The following is a 17,500-nucleotide window of genomic DNA, read 5'->3' on the forward strand; positions in this document are numbered from 1 at the left end:
GACACCACCTGCTGGGTAGGTCCCCTGGGACTTACGGGACCATGGACGCGGCGCTGCCCCGAGTTCGCTGCCGCACCTCGCCAATCTCAGACATGAGTGAGACCAGCGACACCTATGTAACTAACAGAGAGGCACCGCATTTTGGGGGATTTATTGGTGGGAGGCATGAAGCCTCCCGGGCTTCCTCAATCTTGCACATGCACACTGGCAATGGCATGAGAATGGCACGAGGGAGACCTGGGCTGGCCAGCCTAGGATACTGCAGCTCAATCCAGATCTCCGGCCTGCGAGTAGGGCAACCACCCTCATGAATTGATTGAGGAAGCCCACATGATCAAGATACTAGGCAACACATGCTTGAACCACAAGGGAGAACATCTGAGCTGGGTAGTGACAGGGCCCTCACAATGAGGGGGCCACAAGTGACTTGAAAGTAGTGTTGAGACAAGGAGCATAATGATTGCATGTGTTGCCCCCATCTGGTGAGGATGCAGCTTCTTCACAGTCTGCATACACACCAGGCGATGAGAGGGGGTGTTAGTGGCCCCGCCCCTGCCCCCAACACCTGTGCCCCGGGGCCTAGCAAACCATCCAGCAGCAGCTTAATCAATGTTACAGCTTTTCTCATTAAATATGGAAGGGCAGACTATGCAACTTTGATGCCAGTTTATGGGAATCTCAAAAGTGTTGATTCCAACACTTCTAAGATCAACAGTTTCTCCTTATATGACACCAAAGCTGATGGCAAAACTACTACTAATAGAGATGCTAGAGTAAATATCATAGATTACATGGAGGCAAAACTAATGAACAAACTGGCTACAAAGTTGTCATAGGTAAGTGGGCACAATAATGCACTATGGACTAGCAGTCTGCCCTTACAGGAGGGTGTAAATGAACTGTGAGGTCCAAATGAGCACAGAATGGGCCTCACAGTACCACAGACACCGGCTGCCATTTTTTTACTTGCATTCCCCATTGAGATGTAGTATTTGGCTGGAGGCAGAGTGCCCCCTGGCCCCCCCTGGCCAGGCCCCGGGGTAAGGTGTGGGGGGACAAACGTGTGCTGGTGATTAATGGAGCCGGCCTACCTGCCTGATGACACTCTGGCAAAAAGTATGACATCAACGCAATACTCTAATCTGCCCCCTCACTTTGTGCGAGAGGCCTGAGGTTTGGTGGATAAAGCTACACTGATCAAGCAGGTAATCAAGGGAAGAGAAGGCTTTCTTTTCATATATTCAACATTTACTTTAATGGATTTCTCAAGATAATGCAAGTAATTAATTATACCTTCAAAGTATGTGCTCTTCACTGAGGTGAATGAGCAATTCATTTCAAAATTTAAAAGCTACTGGGACTCAAAAAAATTATGGGAACATAAGAAATGTGGACTAGAGGGGGAAATGCAAAGTGAATACCCATCAATGCTTATTGCAAGAGGTAGTGAAGACATCTGGTGATTATCGTTCAGTGTTCACCGCATGATGACCATCCTCTCCCTTCCCTTGAATGGGCCAGCACAGATGATGTCAAGCAGGACAAGGTGATGGTTTGATGCCTGCCAGAACACATACCCTTCTTGGTGGGCAGAGGAAGATAGGTGAAGCTTTGAGGTTCTGACTTCTTTCCTCCAGAGACAACCACCATCTCCACAGTCACCTCCTCTGTCACTGTGAGGTCGCAGTACTTGGGCACCGCCACAATCAGATGAATCTGACAACATACAACCATTCATGCTGACTTCTCAGGAGAGGAGAAAAGTTGTTTCCATGCAATCTAAGACTTTATGGCTACTAACATTCCCATTTCCTTCAACATCCCATTAATTGTTTACAATAAATGAAGAAATGTGTTTGCATTAAGAATAAATCATGGAGCACATACACAGGAATAATGAAACTTAGGGAGTATAAAAGGAAATAAACCTCATGGCTTATTTTTGGCCCACTTACAGGTTGCAGAGAGTCCTTGTCAGGCAAGACCTTCTCTTCCCATATAGGCTGGGCTTTGGCACTGTGTTGCTGGAATACTACCACTGTGTCTTTCAAGAAATTTTTGCCAAAGATGAAGATCTGTTCGCCGCCAGTGACCAAGCAGGAACTGATGGACTTGCGGCAGATCTCTGGCACACCCGGAGGCTGGGCTGTGAGGCAAGAACATCAACACCATGTTGAGGCATGGCATACACCTCTTTGTATCCCTCACACTCTTCAGAAACATACAACAAGATAGATCAAAGAACCTGAATGGTACTCACTGCAGGCAATGGGCTGTGAGACAACCTGCAGCACCTCCTGAGCACCGCTGGGAAGGGTGATAAAGGTGCGGAACACCAGGCGACACTTAGTGCTCTTCTTGCGACCTCGTGACATGACAGCCTTGAAGCGATGTTCCACATCTACATTACGTTCCTTCAGGATGCCCACACAGTCGCAGCTGCCAAGCATACATGTGGCTAATTCACCTACATACTTTTTATTTATTTTTTAATTCTTTTTTTAGGTTTTTACTTCCGGTTTCCCTATAATATTAAGGCTAGGACGGTCCCTCCTGACAGAAGAGTCAGAAGAAATTTGGTTTTGGCATTTGGGAACCGTTACCCTGAGTGGATGCCCTTCCTAACCTCGGACCGTGGCCAAGGTTCGAACCCGTGCGCTTGAGAACCCTGGGGCCCACATAGCACGCGCAATTCCATTGCACCACGGCGGCCCCAATTCACCTACATACTTAACTGTACAATTACCATCACCTACACACTTAATTGTACAGTTAAGTAATTCATCTACATACGTTTAACTGTACAATTACCATCCCGTATCTTTTTTTTTTTTTTCACTCGACCCTCGAAACAACTCACAAATGCATGCACGACCCTGTCTGTAGATTAAAAAAGTCTGTTCTTTGCAAAAGTACGTAAAAAACTGTATAAAATGTACGTAAAATATGAAAATCTTTTCTAATTTTCGTATTAGTTCAAGCTTAGCAGCCACTGGAAGAGCCTTTCGATTACGCTTCACTGGTTTACTAGGTTTAGGAGGCATTTTGGATAGGTTAAGCACTCGTGGGAAGGGTACAAATGCATAAAAAGCCGTGGTAAGCACTGGACAATGTTCGCTGTTGGTTGAAAACGCACGGACTGAAGATTAAACATGGCGGCCAACAGCTGATGATGCGACCGACCCGCCACCTACCGGACAATAATTTGCCTGGAACGGACAATCATGCGCATTTTAATATTTGTCTGTAGATTAAACCCGACTCCAGAATTTGTCCGTAGTTTCCGAAATCCGTCGATGGATGGGAGGTCCGTTGTTTCGAGGGTCGAGTGTATTTATACCAATATTTCAAAGTGTATGTAGATTAAGACACACACTATACCATCACCATAATAATAATAATGAGATCACACCTCATGGTCATTTCATTTTCAGGATGAAGTGCCGCTTCTATCACCACAGTGCCGTCCACTCGGCGCTCACGACACGGGGTGGAATTCTTGCCACTCACACGACACACCTGGTAAAACATATGAGGACCGGACTTCCCTGTGTCTGACCCCACGAAGATCTGAAGTGTGGTGGGCTTGCTGTATCCCACCAGCTGGGGGAGGTCAAGGGGACTTTAGTTAGTCTTCTATTTGATACTATCATTCTTTTTGTAATTCTATGATCAAGATTTACAATGATTGGCCATTTAGACTACTGTCAAAAAAATTGAGTAGGAAAGCACAGTCATCACAGCAAAAAACATGTATACTGAATATAACAACTCATTACAAGAATTTCTATCAGAACATTCACAATGATGGGAGTCTAACACAACACTAGTCAGATCAGCTAATTCTTTCTAGCCTAGCTATTCTGCCATTAGAGATGGAACACAGCAGGAATAAACTAAAGGATAAACAATGACAGGTATGACATCCTCACCTTGACAGTGGGATGGCCTGACCCAGATCGATCCTTGACAGCACCTCGTGATCCCTCTGTTTGGTAGCGAGCTCTGTGCTGCTCCTCAGGCTGCGTCACTAGCTTCAACTCCACACTGCCATCAGAAGACCGTGCTGAGAGCTGGGCTGTAAGGAGGGGTGGGCTGTGTGGGACGCCCGGCCGCACCACCTTGCTGCTTACACATGTCTGGCCGCCTCCATCCACCCGCAGCATGGTAGGGTTGCCAGTATTGTTGTTTCCCCTGTAAGATCAAGGAGTTGGGTTAAGAGTGTGTGCTGTCAGTGAAGACAAGGATGCAACAACAAGCATGAATAATAAAATGAAGCTAAAGAAAAATTCACTTGATCTGTATACCCTCCCTGTAAGAAGTACAATTCCAAAAATCAAGATAAATTTGACATTCTGGACTTCCCACCTCAGATATTCCTACCCCAGAGGACCTCCCACATATAATGTATCATCTCTGAAGACTTTTAAAAATATATCAACTAAGACGCACTTGAGCTGGTGGAGGGATGAGAGCAGCGAGACATCTCGGAAGGAGACAAGAGGAGGCATAGTGTGTGTTGTGGTGGTGGCAGAGGCTTGAGAGGCTGGCAGCTCCTGGGCCTCTTCACTCAGATCCACATTTAGCGAATCTTCACCCAAATCCACCTTGAGCGGCTCGTTACTCAGATCGACCTTCAGGCTGTCCCTCTTCAAGGTCACCTGGCCCTCCACCACCTGTTTAGGAGGTACTTTTTACTCTACTCTCCTAACCACACTCATTCCTCAAACATTTTATTGTTATCATTTCAGTATTTTTTATCACCTAATTCATGTTCCTGACAAGAATATGCCTACCCATTGCTGGCCCACTAATACCAGCATACTAACACACACACACACACACAGACACACACACACACACACACACACACACACACACACACACACACACACAACTAACACGTATATTAATGGAGCTTAAAAATGTTTGTTATCCTTTCTTATTGTATACATATGTCAAAAGATGCATGAATTATAACAATTATTCTCATAAAAAGCAATGAGAAAACTCACATTGAAATAATACTGTCAAAATATATCAGAACATTTCCAGAAAAAAAAAAAAATAAATAAATAAATAAATAAAATAAAATAGATAAATAAACAAACAAATAAATAAATAAAATAAATAAATAAATAAAACAAAATAATAATAATAATATTAATAATAATAAATAAATACAAATCAGAGACAAAAGAAGAGAAAATAATGATGACACTCAGTAGAATGACAAGTGCCCAAGAGACGGACCAACACACCTCACACCTACTACAAACTTAAGACCACCTGCTGATACCTCATCCACTACTGCAACCTGAAGAGTTCTGTTGACACACCAAGCATGGACTATTATTAAATGTAACATACACACTGATGAGATTAGACAAAGGTAATCTGATGAGATGGAGAATATCTGATGCCTGAGAGATGCAATGAATGTGAATTGAATATGGCAACGTCTGCACACATAAAAGGTGACTAATAATTGAAAAATCCACGAGTTACAGAGCAAATAATTAGAACACTGCATTCAAATATCATCCCCATTAATCCTGCTCTTTTTCTTTACATACTACACATATTCACATTATAATAAGCTTCCCTCATTTTATTTACACATGTTCTACTCATTACAAACTTCATCTCAGTACCAGAGTTCAGAATGAGGAGTTTTGTATTTCAACCTTTGTGTTCTCTCTTCTTCAAGTGTTCCATCCTCTAACTACTACTTTTATACCCAGCCTCCATCCTTTCCTTGTGCATTTCTTTCCCTTTTAGTCCATTATTTGTTAGCTCTCTTAACCAGCTACTAAGTTAACACTATAAAAAACACATTCTACGTCATGTCCAGTTATGCATTCCTCTCTTCCCCTCATTCTCTATTTGTCATTCATTTAAACATTACTCCTCCACTCTCACCAGTTCCCCACTTCAAAGCTTCTGTCCATGTAGGAAAAAGATAAAATTCAGGGGAAAAAGATGAAAGCATTCTGTACACATAAAGTTGTCGACAGAGGCAAACCAGATGCACTTTGGGCACATTTTCCCATCACTAATACAGTTTGAGGTCATATCATACAACGCTCCTCCTCCTCCTCCTCTTCTTCTTCCTTCATCCACAACCTCTGAGAATTGCATGAACCATCATTCATTTATCTAGGATCAGTTTTCCGTGATTTCATCCTGTACTGCCTTGCTACTCGTATCTTTGCAAGTGTGGGGTGGTGGGTGGGCAGTGGTGACCATAATAGACATGTAATGTTTTGCATTCTTCTTTTCCTGAAACTTGTCAGCTTGCTGTTTTTTGCCATTGTGAAGGTGTCAGACCATACCAGGTAGTCTTGTTTATATAATAGTAAGTATGCATGAAACCTTGCTACATCAATGATGCCATGGGAGGAAACATGAATACATCAATACTTATTAGTCAACACATAAGATGAAAACCTTCAGAGTAATCACTATAAGGCTTCATATTTACTTTAGTTTTGGTCCAAGAAAATCTTGTACTGGCAGGCAGAATCTATGGTTGATACAATGACTTTTGACATTTACAACCAGATATCTTTGCCTTGAGTTTTATCTTGCAACATATTTGATAAAATTTAATTTCTATACCTTCTATCAGCCTTGCAGCTTCAATAAAAATAAAGGAATGTGCAAAATTTTTACATCCCGTAAAAAAAAAACGGAAACATGGGCAAAGCACAAAAAGGAATAGTTGGTCAGTCTGAGCCAGGCAGCACAAACCAAAGTGGACTGAGGTGCACACATGCAGCTGAGGCCAGACTCAGGGTGACTACTACACTCTGGATGTTACTCTCTACTTTAGTCATCAAGCTTCCACAGGGCTTTAACTCTCCAGATATTAAGTGAGCAACAATTTGTGGCCAAGAGTTCTTTGAGGGTGAGGCTCAGACCTCCCATGGGCCCTCTTTTGCCATCTTGCTGAGTAATTTAGAATTAAAGCCAATTATGTGAGTGTGGCCACAAGAGCCAGAGGTCTGGGCAGAGTCTGCCTGGCATGGAGCCCCTGGAGGCAGGAGGCCCCCCCCGCACCAAGGAGGGTCTCCCTGGAAGGGCCCTGCAGAGGATGGAGGCATGAGGAGGGTTGCATATAATGATGCCTACCTTATGGCCTGCACTCCCAAGTGCCACAGGCTCAGTGGGGTAGTTGGAGGGAGAGCTGGTGCTGGCTGCTGGCAACTCAATAGGAGCAGCAGCCAGCAAGGGCCGTACACTGTGGGAGCCCTGACTCTCCTTTTCTGCACCTCTGGACATCACTGCACCATGGGTGTTCCCTGTTTGGTTGGTGCCATTACTGACACTCGCTTGCGTTGTGGGGGGAGAAGCCCCAACCGCAACATTTGCTGAGGCATTCTGGCTGGTCCCCGACCCTGGCAGGCCCCCAGCACCTTGCAACAAACTGACTAGCAACAGTTTCTGTAAGACACAACCCAAACGGGACACCGGGGTCAGACAACACCACAGGGTGTGGTGGTGAGGAAACACAAGGACAGGTGGTGAGTTTCCTTCCATCCAACCCAGGTCACAATACTTACCCGCATAAAGCTCACTTCTCGGTCTCCCTCGGTCTTGCAGGGTCTCAGAGAACCGAGTAAGCTGTGCAAATAAATGTGCTCAGGACCTCGTGCTTACATGCTACCAATGATAACATTCGCCTCATAAGCAACGTTTACCGGGCCAGTGACAATGGCTCTCAATTGAACCAGCAGAGCACTCACAGTGTTATCACACTTCCTGTCATGTATGTATCATGGGCAAAGCTGACATTCTGATTTACTTATGTGTATACAAAAGTGGCTCCCCAACAAATTGACAGGGACTGCAGACATTACTACTACCCATGTCACAGGATGGAACTTTAACTACTGCCACAACACCAGGAATCGTGAACAAACAAGATTGCTAAATTTTGAGCTGATGTGAGTGCCTTTCTCTCTCTCTCTCTCTCTCTCTCTCTCTCTCTCTCTCTCTCTCTCTCTCTCCCAGCACCACAGGAAGGCACAAGGTCTGTCTTGTTAACACCTGCAACTCATGGGAGGGAAGAGCATTATAGTCAATAAGTGAACAGCACAAAAAACGGGAAACAAATGAATAAAGACGTGAGGAGAAGTGGAGCAGCAAGGCTTGGCAGGTGGTGTGGAAGACTCACCGCCTGGGGCACCATGGTGAGCGATGGCAGCACCACTCCTGGACCAGCGACGTTTGGGGCCGACAACAACGAGGACTCGGAGTCAAGGGACTGGTCGCCTCCAAAGCCTGAGTCCTCATCCAAAACCAGGGATTGTGATGGTGGTGGCGGTGGTAGTGGCAGATTACCCTTGCCGGCAGATGTGGCACGAGATCTCTTGCCCCCTGACCCAGACGCTGATCACAGGAGCCACGAGTAAAGGGAAGGGAGGAGAATGTTAATGATCCTGCACTGAAACACGTTAAATGGAGTCAAGTTAGCTGTTCCTGGAGAGATCCACAATACTAAGGGGAAGGATCAACTATTGCACTCATTCTGCACTGAGATCATGTGAAATGGATTGAAAAGTGCAGGCAAAGAAATATATATATATGTAAAATGGACTAAATATCTCAAACTAGTTTAGTTATGCCCGAACCAGCTTCTGTCCTCTTGTCTCTATTTAATTAACACAGTTATAGACCCTGGATTCTCTCTCTCTCTCTCTCTCTCAATTCTAGTTTCAAATTTCTGCTCTAAAATCTAGAAAACTACAGATTCTGTTAAAGGCTAGAAACAAAAAGGAAACAGAAAAATAGATGGACTGCATTTCAAGTCAGTCGAATTTTCAATAATCTGGCATAAAGTGTAAAGAAAAGTAAGAAATGAAATCTATTAAATTTAAATGGGAAAAGAACACCTTATGATAAATGAACATCAATTAACACAATTGAACAGATACAATATTGTTTCTATGCCACCCACAGAGTCACACATATAAATGTAAGAGTGTGTACAAGCCATCACAAGCTTCCGATGAGTAACAGAAGCCTAACATGGTTTGTCATGTGTTACACAACCACCAGGCCCTGAACAGCAGCACAGCATAGGCCTACAGGCTCTATACTCAAACCCACCTTATGGCACACAGTAATGTAGTAAGTAATCAAGTACAGCAACCTCCTCCTCCTTTCACAGTTCACCATCCTCCTGAATATTACGTTAACAACTACCAACCAAGATAGACCTTTCTTATCTATCTTTCTAGTATCTACTTGCATATCTCCGTTATCCTAGGGCCACTGGTAATTTTCCTTAAGAAGTGCTTAGTTAAGTGGCATACACAGAGCCTGCCTTGCCTTGCCATGACAACTCCTTGAACTTTGGACCCAAGGAGGGTGAAGACCTCTCACTCTCACCCTGCAACACTGCACTGCCTCACTCTGCCTTCCCTGAGTACACTACTTACTTAATAACCAATGGAGGACACTCAGCAGGGCAGGATTTATGGAAAACAACACTAACACCACCAAACATTAAGAATAAACCAAGACCTATATATGTACAACCAACTCTGGAGGGTAGGAATTACACAGAATAATACATTTCAACCTATAACTAACAGTCTGTTGCCCACTCTAGCACAACATGAACACCATTTCAACACCAACCAGGACTGACACATTCAACTATCCATCTTAGTACAGAGTAAAACCTATCCATCACCAACCAGGACCTACAGTGTAGCACAACCTATCTCAGCACAAGAGATCCCTGACACACAACTCTACCTGCATCCTATACTAACTAGGAACTTCAACCTGTGACTTACATATATCATTCTGCTTCCTGTGCACTGAATTGTTTGGTTCATTGAAGCTTTTATGCCACTCAAGTTTATGACAAAAAACAGTAAACATCAAATGAACAAAACACTAACAAATCTAAAACTTTCCACTGTTGGTACAATGGTGATGCATACAGAGATAAAAGGTTCAATGCCTCTAGACTTGATGGTCCTTAACCTCCTAAATGAATCCCAATTAGCCAATCATGAACCCATAAAGAAGGTAAGCATTATACAATTAGAGCTTAAAAAGTAGGAATTACACTCCACATATGTGGTAAAACAAAGAAAATAGGAATGAGAAAAGTCTAGCACAAATGGAACAAGATCAATACAAGTAAACAAAAATAATAATATAAAGCAAGTAAAATGAGAAAGAATCTTGCACCAGAGGCAGTAGACTCAGCCAAAATGATAACTACTCCCAGTGAGGTTTAATAGCACTGGTTCAGGGGATGCTGTGAACTTGCCATTAAAGCCAGCTGTGACCTCACTGAACATTTCCCTTTGTGTCTCACAACACTAGGGGGCAGTCACAGCCTGTCCTCTACAGAAAAATTTCTTCCTTCACACAAAACTAAACATACACATACCTACAGTCATGCAAATCAGCCTCGGAGGCTTTTTTAATCACAGTTTTTGTTGCCCTTGGCTGATTTTGCCTCTTACATAAAAGAAAAAATCATCATAACAATAATAGAAAATATGAAGAGAGAGAGAGAGAGAGAGAGAGAGAGAGAGAGAGAGAGAGAGAGAGAGAGAGAGAGAGAGAGAGAGAGAGAGAGAGAGAGAGAGAGAGAAAATAAAAAATTGAACTAAGAATGCAAAAGAAAGACGATAGATGAAAGAAGAGGAAAGACATGGAAACTGTGATAATGGTAGTGGAGATCAGACTGAGGATGGAGAGGATAGTGGCACAGACAGTAATAATAGACAAGGGCAAAGTCTACTCTCAACTTCACAAGGCAACAAGGCAAAAAAAAAAAAAAAAAAAAAAAAAACACACACACACACACACAGGCGAGCACACAGACACACCCTTGCTCGGTCACTCACCCTTCACTAGCCGTCGTCTCGTGGACACAAGGGACCCTCTGTTGACTTTCCCCATTGTACTCCAAAGGGTCTCTTCTCCATACAACCTTGAGCCTCACTGGAAAACTGCAAGGGAAACAAAATGCTAATGTAACATGTGTGTTGCACCATGCAGCATAGGTGTCATGAAAAAATCCCTGTGTATACCATAGTCTCAATAGAATACTGCAAAGGAAAACAATACAATACTATATAATATAGAGCTTGTGTTGTGTGTTTAGTAAAGGCAATGGTGCATCTAGTATTTCCTCTGTGTAACTTTCAACTTGACACTAATATAGCTGGTGTTGAATGGTTTAGTAAGGATAGATTTAAGGGATCTCTCCATACAACCTCATTAAGAAGATATCTACCTGGGAGAGCATGGTCTGAAAGGCATAATTCAGTAGGGTTGTTCTGCTAATATGATAAAAGAGACTGAAGCTGCTGTTCTACATTATCATTTGGTTTGGATCATTAGTTTACCATACCCATTCTTCTTTTGAAAGTAAAACAAGACATCACTGCAGAGATTCATATTGTGGATATTGTTCCATAATAGAGAAATCCATCATTGCCATTTTGTTGAATTAAGAAGTGAGATAACTAGTGTATGTTACTCATTTATATAAGAAATATGCTAAAAAAAATAGACCTGACCATGCTCAAGTTGATTTCTTTGCTACAGAAAACTATCCTGCAATAACAAACATCCAAACACGGCCAACTGCACAACCCACACTACTCTATCACTCTTACAATAAAAACAGTGTTGTCTGATAAAAAAAAGACAAAAAAGTTGTGACATCAATTTGTGGAACTGTTCTTGCTCAACCAATAGCAATAACTCTACAAATGGCTTCATAATTAACTTAACCACTTCAAGGCTAAACAGTGCATTGGATATTTCCCTTGCCATAAAAAAAAAAAAAAAAATTAATAAAATAAATAAATAAATAATAAAAAAAATAAGAATGGTCTGACTACAGAAAAAAAATTAACTCACTTTACAGAACTAACAACCTAAAATTAAGCCTTCACATAAAACCAAATCAAAATAACAAGATGAAGAAAGAGAACCACATCATTTGAATCCCCAACACACACACACACACACACACACACACACACACACACCTTACAAATATCTGCAAAATAAGTACAAAAAGAAACTAGTGTGGCATGAGGAAGACACCAGTTCCAGGAGTAAGAAATTCAGTGCATTTTTTTAGTTCAACATGAGCAAGAGCTTTCAAGGTTTGTGAGTGGCAGAAGCAGGACAGAAAGAGTGAAGGCAAGAAACCTACTTGTATCTTGACTCATCCTGCAGAGAGAGAGAGAGAGAGAGAGAGAGAGAGAGAGAGAGAGAGAGAGAGAGAGAGAGAGAGAGAGACCAACACTTCTAAAGCTTCATCACCACCACAAGTAGCCAACATAGCATCCCTTTCTCTCATCCCCCCCGTCCTTCCTCCTCCCTTGTAGCAGATATATCCTTAACCCAACACTTCAGCAGGATTAAAGCAGGTGCTAGGGGAGGGGGTGGGGGAGACAGGTTTCTCCAAGTTACTGAGCTGGCAGGTAAGTCAGCAGATCCTTATTTGGTGCTGAAAGGATCATAGGGATGGTGGTGAAGGTGGTTGAGAGAGAGAGAGAGAGAGAGAGAGAGAGAGAGAGAGAGAGAGAGAGAGAGAGAGAGAGAGAGAGAGAGAGAGAGAGAGAGAGAGAGAGAGACCATACGAGGTTACTCAAGAATAGAGACCATACGAGGTTACTCAAGAATAGAAAGAGCTATAAGAAATATCTTATAACACTCTTTATAAGAGAGAGAGAGAGAGAGAGAGAGAGAGAGAGAGAGAGAGAGAGAGAGAGAGAGAGAGAGAGAGAGAGTACTTCAGCCTGCCACAATTCAGTTCAATAACGATTCAGTTAGGTCTCAATTGACGGTAGTATCAAGCATCATGCTTGGGTATGTACGGTACAAGTGGTAGCTCTTGGTAGATGTGCCTACACTACTCTCCTCTCATCATCTCTCGTAGCACTATAGTTCCGTCTATGTGTCTATGCACGTAATAAGGAATTAACCTCTTGAGTACCATGACGCATTTCCATATTCACTCTGCTTACTATCTGGTGATTTTGTACAGCTTCAGAAACTCTTGTGGGGGGATTAAAATAGTGAAGACTGGCCATTGATCTTCTGACCTCCAAAGATCATTCCTAATGTCAATAAAATGGTCTAATCGTACACAAAACTCAAGGTATAAATGTGTATCAGTACTGAAGGGATTAAGGACGTAAAAAGAATGACAAGTAGGAATAAGAGTGGAGAGAAGGATACGGAAATGAAAGAAAAGACAAAAGTAACGAAAAAAAGGGGGGTGGGGAACAGAAGCGGAAGAAAAGATAAGAAAAAAAGAGTAACGAAAAGTAAAGGAAGAAAATAGGACAGGAAATAATAGGAAACGAAAAGGAAGGATGTGAAAGCGCGGCAATAGGTAGAAATAAGATGAAACACTATAGGAAGAGAGAAAGAAATGCCAGCATGAGGAGAGACAGTTTAAATATATATGATCCTTGAACTTACGAATTGATAGGAAAGGGAAAAGAAAGGTGTGAAAGCGCGGCGGCGGATGGAAATAAGATGAAATATTGTAGGAGAAAAGTGTCGGTCTATATAATATATATATATATATATATATATATATATATATATATATATATATATATATATATATATATATATATATATATGATCCTTGAACTTGCGTACGCCACCACGAAAATGTGAAGAAGCCATCGAACGAGCGAGGAAGGGAGCATTTCCTGAGACATGCAAGAACAAGGGAGTCATGGTACAGTCAAGGCAACGTGGAGAGGGCGATGTAAGTGCTGCGCAGAACTGTTTAAGGGACCAAAGGGGTGTCTGTTAAGGCGGGTGAAGGATGCCCAGGAACCTTGGAAAAAACGTGGACTTATTGCGCAAACTAGGATAAAATGAACACTACTTGAGACGTTAAAATGTCTGAGTGTTTTTTTCTTTGCGAGTCTTCAAAAGTGGTATAGTCAAAGAGTCAAGTTTCTATGAATACGAAATACTTGTTAAACTATCAGTATGCATGAAAACCCCATCAACTTCCACTGGTCTGTCCTAAGTGGCCGAGGTAAGTTTGAGAACGCGTTTCAACAAGCTAATCACCAGATGGCACTAGATAACAAGACGGTATCTAACAAACACACAAAAAGGGATAAAAAAGGTAGTAAAAATGTTATCATACCATATCTGTATACATACTGATAATGTGTTACTTCGATAACACCCGAACAAAAGACGAACCCACGGACAGGAAGCACAACATTAATAATAGAAATACCTCATAGACACCCGCAATGCACTCACCGCCAGTAAACACAAGCGGCGTGGGCACAAATCGTAAAGGAGCGGAGTAGCGGCAACATCGCCTTACGTACTACCGAGAGAGAGAGAGAGAGAGAGAGAGAGAGAGAGAGAGAGAGAGAGAGAGAGATTGTGCAGCATTATGTTCATCTCCAGAGCCTGACATGTGCACGGCAACCCAAGCGTGGACAAAAAGCACATAAGGCATAGAATCCTACGTCTCCGCTAAGGACAAACACACTTCACTACGAGCTTAAAGAAATTTGCAAATCTTAACTCGCTTAGTTTCTCTTCTGTCGCCGCCCGCTTAACCTCCACACACACACACACACACACTGCTATTTACCATGCAATGTTGCCTGCTTCTAAAACCAAGCTTAGTATTCACATATCGTATTCGGAGCACCCATCAAAATTAAACCCATTATGTAAGGACAGTACGCGCCGGAGACCACAGTAGCAATGCCAGAAACTGTGGCGTTCTAATGTTGATCATACCACGTCTCACAGCATTAGTGGTGATGGTGGTGGTAGTGCAGGAGTGAGTGGATAGTCCGTCTGTGTAATGTTGGCGGCGGGCCACTCACCCCCACACACATTTCTCTCCCTCTCTCTCATGCCACACATCCCTCGCATGGCACACCAGTCTCTCTCTCTCTCTCTCATGCCACACATCCCTCGCATGGCACACCAGTCTCTCTCTCATGACACATAACAGTAGCCGCCACCACACATACACACACAGTGGGAGCTGGTGCCAAATCCTAAAGCTATGCGTCTGTCCCTCTCCTATCCCCTGCAGGTCTCAGTTCGTGGAAAATTAGATGGAGACATGATGGGTGCGGGATGGACGCCGCCACCCGCCCACCACCCCACTAGCCAGCCAGTCAGCCCGCCAGTCCTGCCTAGCCCAGCCTCTCCCGTCGTCTGTCAACACAACGTCGCCTTGCTCACCGTTCTCCAGCTTTGTTTTGTTCTTTTCTCGTGAGTTGTTCTTCATGCGTCTTGCTTTGTTCCTAATCTTTCTTTAATGGAGCTAATTCTGTCTGTCTGCCTCACTTCCATCCTTTTCGTCTTGTACTTATTGCTTCTTCTCTTGATCTCCATCCTCTCGTATTTTTCTTATCTTTACTACTTCGTTTCTCTTGAGATTTTCTTTCCAAAATTGCTATAAACTGACTCGAATTCCCTCATCTTTATAAGCTTTCTTCCTCTTCTGAGCTTTTGATCTTCCCTTTCTCTCCTCTCAACTTGTCTCCAGACTCGCTCTCTTGATCTTCAATCCTGCATCTCCTCCTAAACCTCTTCTTTACATAGCTTTCTTGTTTAGTAACCCATAATTCTAACCACCATCACCCTTTCAACCTAAGAACAACGTTGCTCATCACAATCACTCTCGTAAGGAGCATCACATCCCACAGCAGTTTGTTCGTCTGATGAATACTGGCAAATAAAAGCTGAGGCTTCTAACTAACTGGGTTGTAGCCTAAGGGGTCTCGAGTATCAGGTGGCCCTGCTGTCTTGGTGAGGCCGCAGCTTGGGCGAGGACCGTAGTCATGGAGATAGTGCGCTGCTGCCGCGCCGCCACGAGGAGACAGCAGTATCAAGGGAAGATGAAAAGCAAGGAATTGGAGGAGGGCAGAGGGTTGTTACGTCGCAGTTCATGACCTATTGATAATTATACTGGTGTGTCTTGTTCTGTTTGCCCTTCTCTCTCTCTCTCTCTCTCTCTCTCTCTCTCTCTCTCTCTCTCTCTCTTCTTTAGTCTGCACTTCTGTTTCCCTCTCTGTTTTTCCGGGTGTTTAGTCCATGTCCTATCATTTAATCCTCCCCACTGACCAAACTTCTTCCTCACCCTCATCACAACAATATCATCATCTTTCTGTTTCAGCTTCTGTAACTCTCAACGATGCTTTGTTCCTCCTCCTCCTCCTCCTCCTTATCTTTCCTTTATTGTTAACTTCATCTTCTCCTCCTTGTCCTTCTATTCTTAAACTCTTTCCTCATCATTCTCTTATTCCAACTTCGTCTTTTCTTGTTACCGTGGGATAGTTTACCACTCTCTCTCTCTCTCTCTCTCTCTCTCTCTCTCTCTCTCTCTCTCTCAACATGACTTGTAGGAAATATTCATTCTGGTTCTTTAATAATATTTGGAAGTTTTCATTCTCGGTTCAGTTAAGATCCGTGGACTGGTTTAAGACAAGTTTTTTTTTCACTTTTTTTGTTTATTCTGTAAGTTGATTTAAAAATTACACTGCTCTCTCTCTCTCTCTCTCTCTCTCTCTCACATGAACAAGCAGAGAGAGAGAGAGAGAGAGAGAGAGAGAGAGAGAGAGAGAGAGAGAGAGAGAGAGAGAGAGACGCAACTTCCTCCCTCCATTACGTAGTGGTCGTTATGGTAACAGAAGGCACTGATGAAAACCCAAAGAACAACAACAACATTATGATGAAGATGGTGGTAGTAGTAGTAGTAGTAGTAGTAGTAGTAGTAGTAGTAGTAGTAGTGGTGGTGGTGGTGGTGGTGGTGGTGGTGGTGGTGGTGGTGGTGGTGAAGGGAACAGCAGTGTAGAAAGTGGGATGAGCAGTGACGCTGAGAGAGAGAGAGAGAGAGAGAGAGAGAGAGAGAGAGAGAGAGAGAGAGAGAGAGAGAGAGAGAGAGAGAGAGAGAGAGAGAGAGAGAAAATGCGCAAATGACCAAACCCTTCAATGCAAACACACACGCGCACACACACACACACACACACACACACACACACACACACAGCTCTCCAGGTATAGGCTTAACTACTGTATAGGCTTAGACAGGTCAGCGACGTGATTCCTATAGGCCTGTTGAAAATCCAAAGATCAAGTGTGTGTGTGTGTGTGTGTGTGTGTGTGTGTGTGTGTGTGTGTGTGTGTGTGTGTGTGTGAGAGAGAGAGAGAGAGAGAGAGAGAGAGAGAGAGAGAGAGAGAGATTGGGAAAGGCTATGAAAGGTAAAGGAAAAAGAATAAAGGATGGATGGAGAGAGAGAGAGAGAGAGAGAGAGAGAGAGAGAGAGAGAGAGAGAGAGAGAGAGAGAGAGAGAGAGAGAGAATCGACCAGTATAATAAAAATATTTCACTTTAATCCGACAACAAAGAAGAAAAGACACTGAGAAAAAGAAAGAAAATAAAGAGAGAGAGAAAAAGAAAAAGAAAAAGAGATGAACAAAAGCTGCAGTAAAAG

At 43.1% G+C, this 17,500-nt stretch overlaps 1 protein-coding gene and 1 long non-coding RNA gene across 3 annotated transcripts in view; one reads left to right on the plus strand and one right to left on the minus strand.

Moving 5' to 3' along the window:
- The window catches only part of LOC123512098 (nuclear factor of activated T-cells 5-like), a 44,251-nt gene that overhangs the window by 10,043 nt on the left and 16,708 nt on the right, over positions 1–17,500 (minus strand). Inside the window, exons 2-10 of one of the 2 annotated variants that reach the window (XM_045268318.1) lie at positions 10,881–10,985; positions 8,180–8,394; positions 7,135–7,446; positions 4,453–4,676; positions 3,933–4,194; positions 3,413–3,603; positions 2,261–2,439; positions 1,956–2,146; positions 1,578–1,716 (exon numbers count right to left, since the gene is read on the minus strand). In XM_045268318.1, coding sequence (XP_045124253.1) covers positions 1,578–1,716; positions 1,956–2,146; positions 2,261–2,439; positions 3,413–3,603; positions 3,933–4,194; positions 4,453–4,676; positions 7,135–7,446; positions 8,180–8,394; positions 10,881–10,935 — 1,768 coding nt within the window. In that variant the 5' untranslated portion in view covers positions 10,936–10,985. The remainder of the gene's footprint in view (positions 1–1,577; positions 1,717–1,955; positions 2,147–2,260; positions 2,440–3,412; positions 3,604–3,932; positions 4,195–4,452; positions 4,677–7,134; positions 7,447–8,179; positions 8,395–10,880; positions 10,986–17,500) is intronic. The other variant, XM_045268319.1, reaches the window with a different exon arrangement.
- The window catches only part of LOC123512103, a 24,865-nt gene that overhangs the window by 2,922 nt on the left and 4,443 nt on the right, over positions 1–17,500 (plus strand). The window lies entirely within an intron of this gene.

This window comes from Portunus trituberculatus, chromosome 32, assembly GCF_017591435.1.
Source record: "Portunus trituberculatus isolate SZX2019 chromosome 32, ASM1759143v1, whole genome shotgun sequence".
Lineage (NCBI taxonomy): Eukaryota > Metazoa > Arthropoda > Malacostraca > Decapoda > Portunidae > Portunus > Portunus trituberculatus.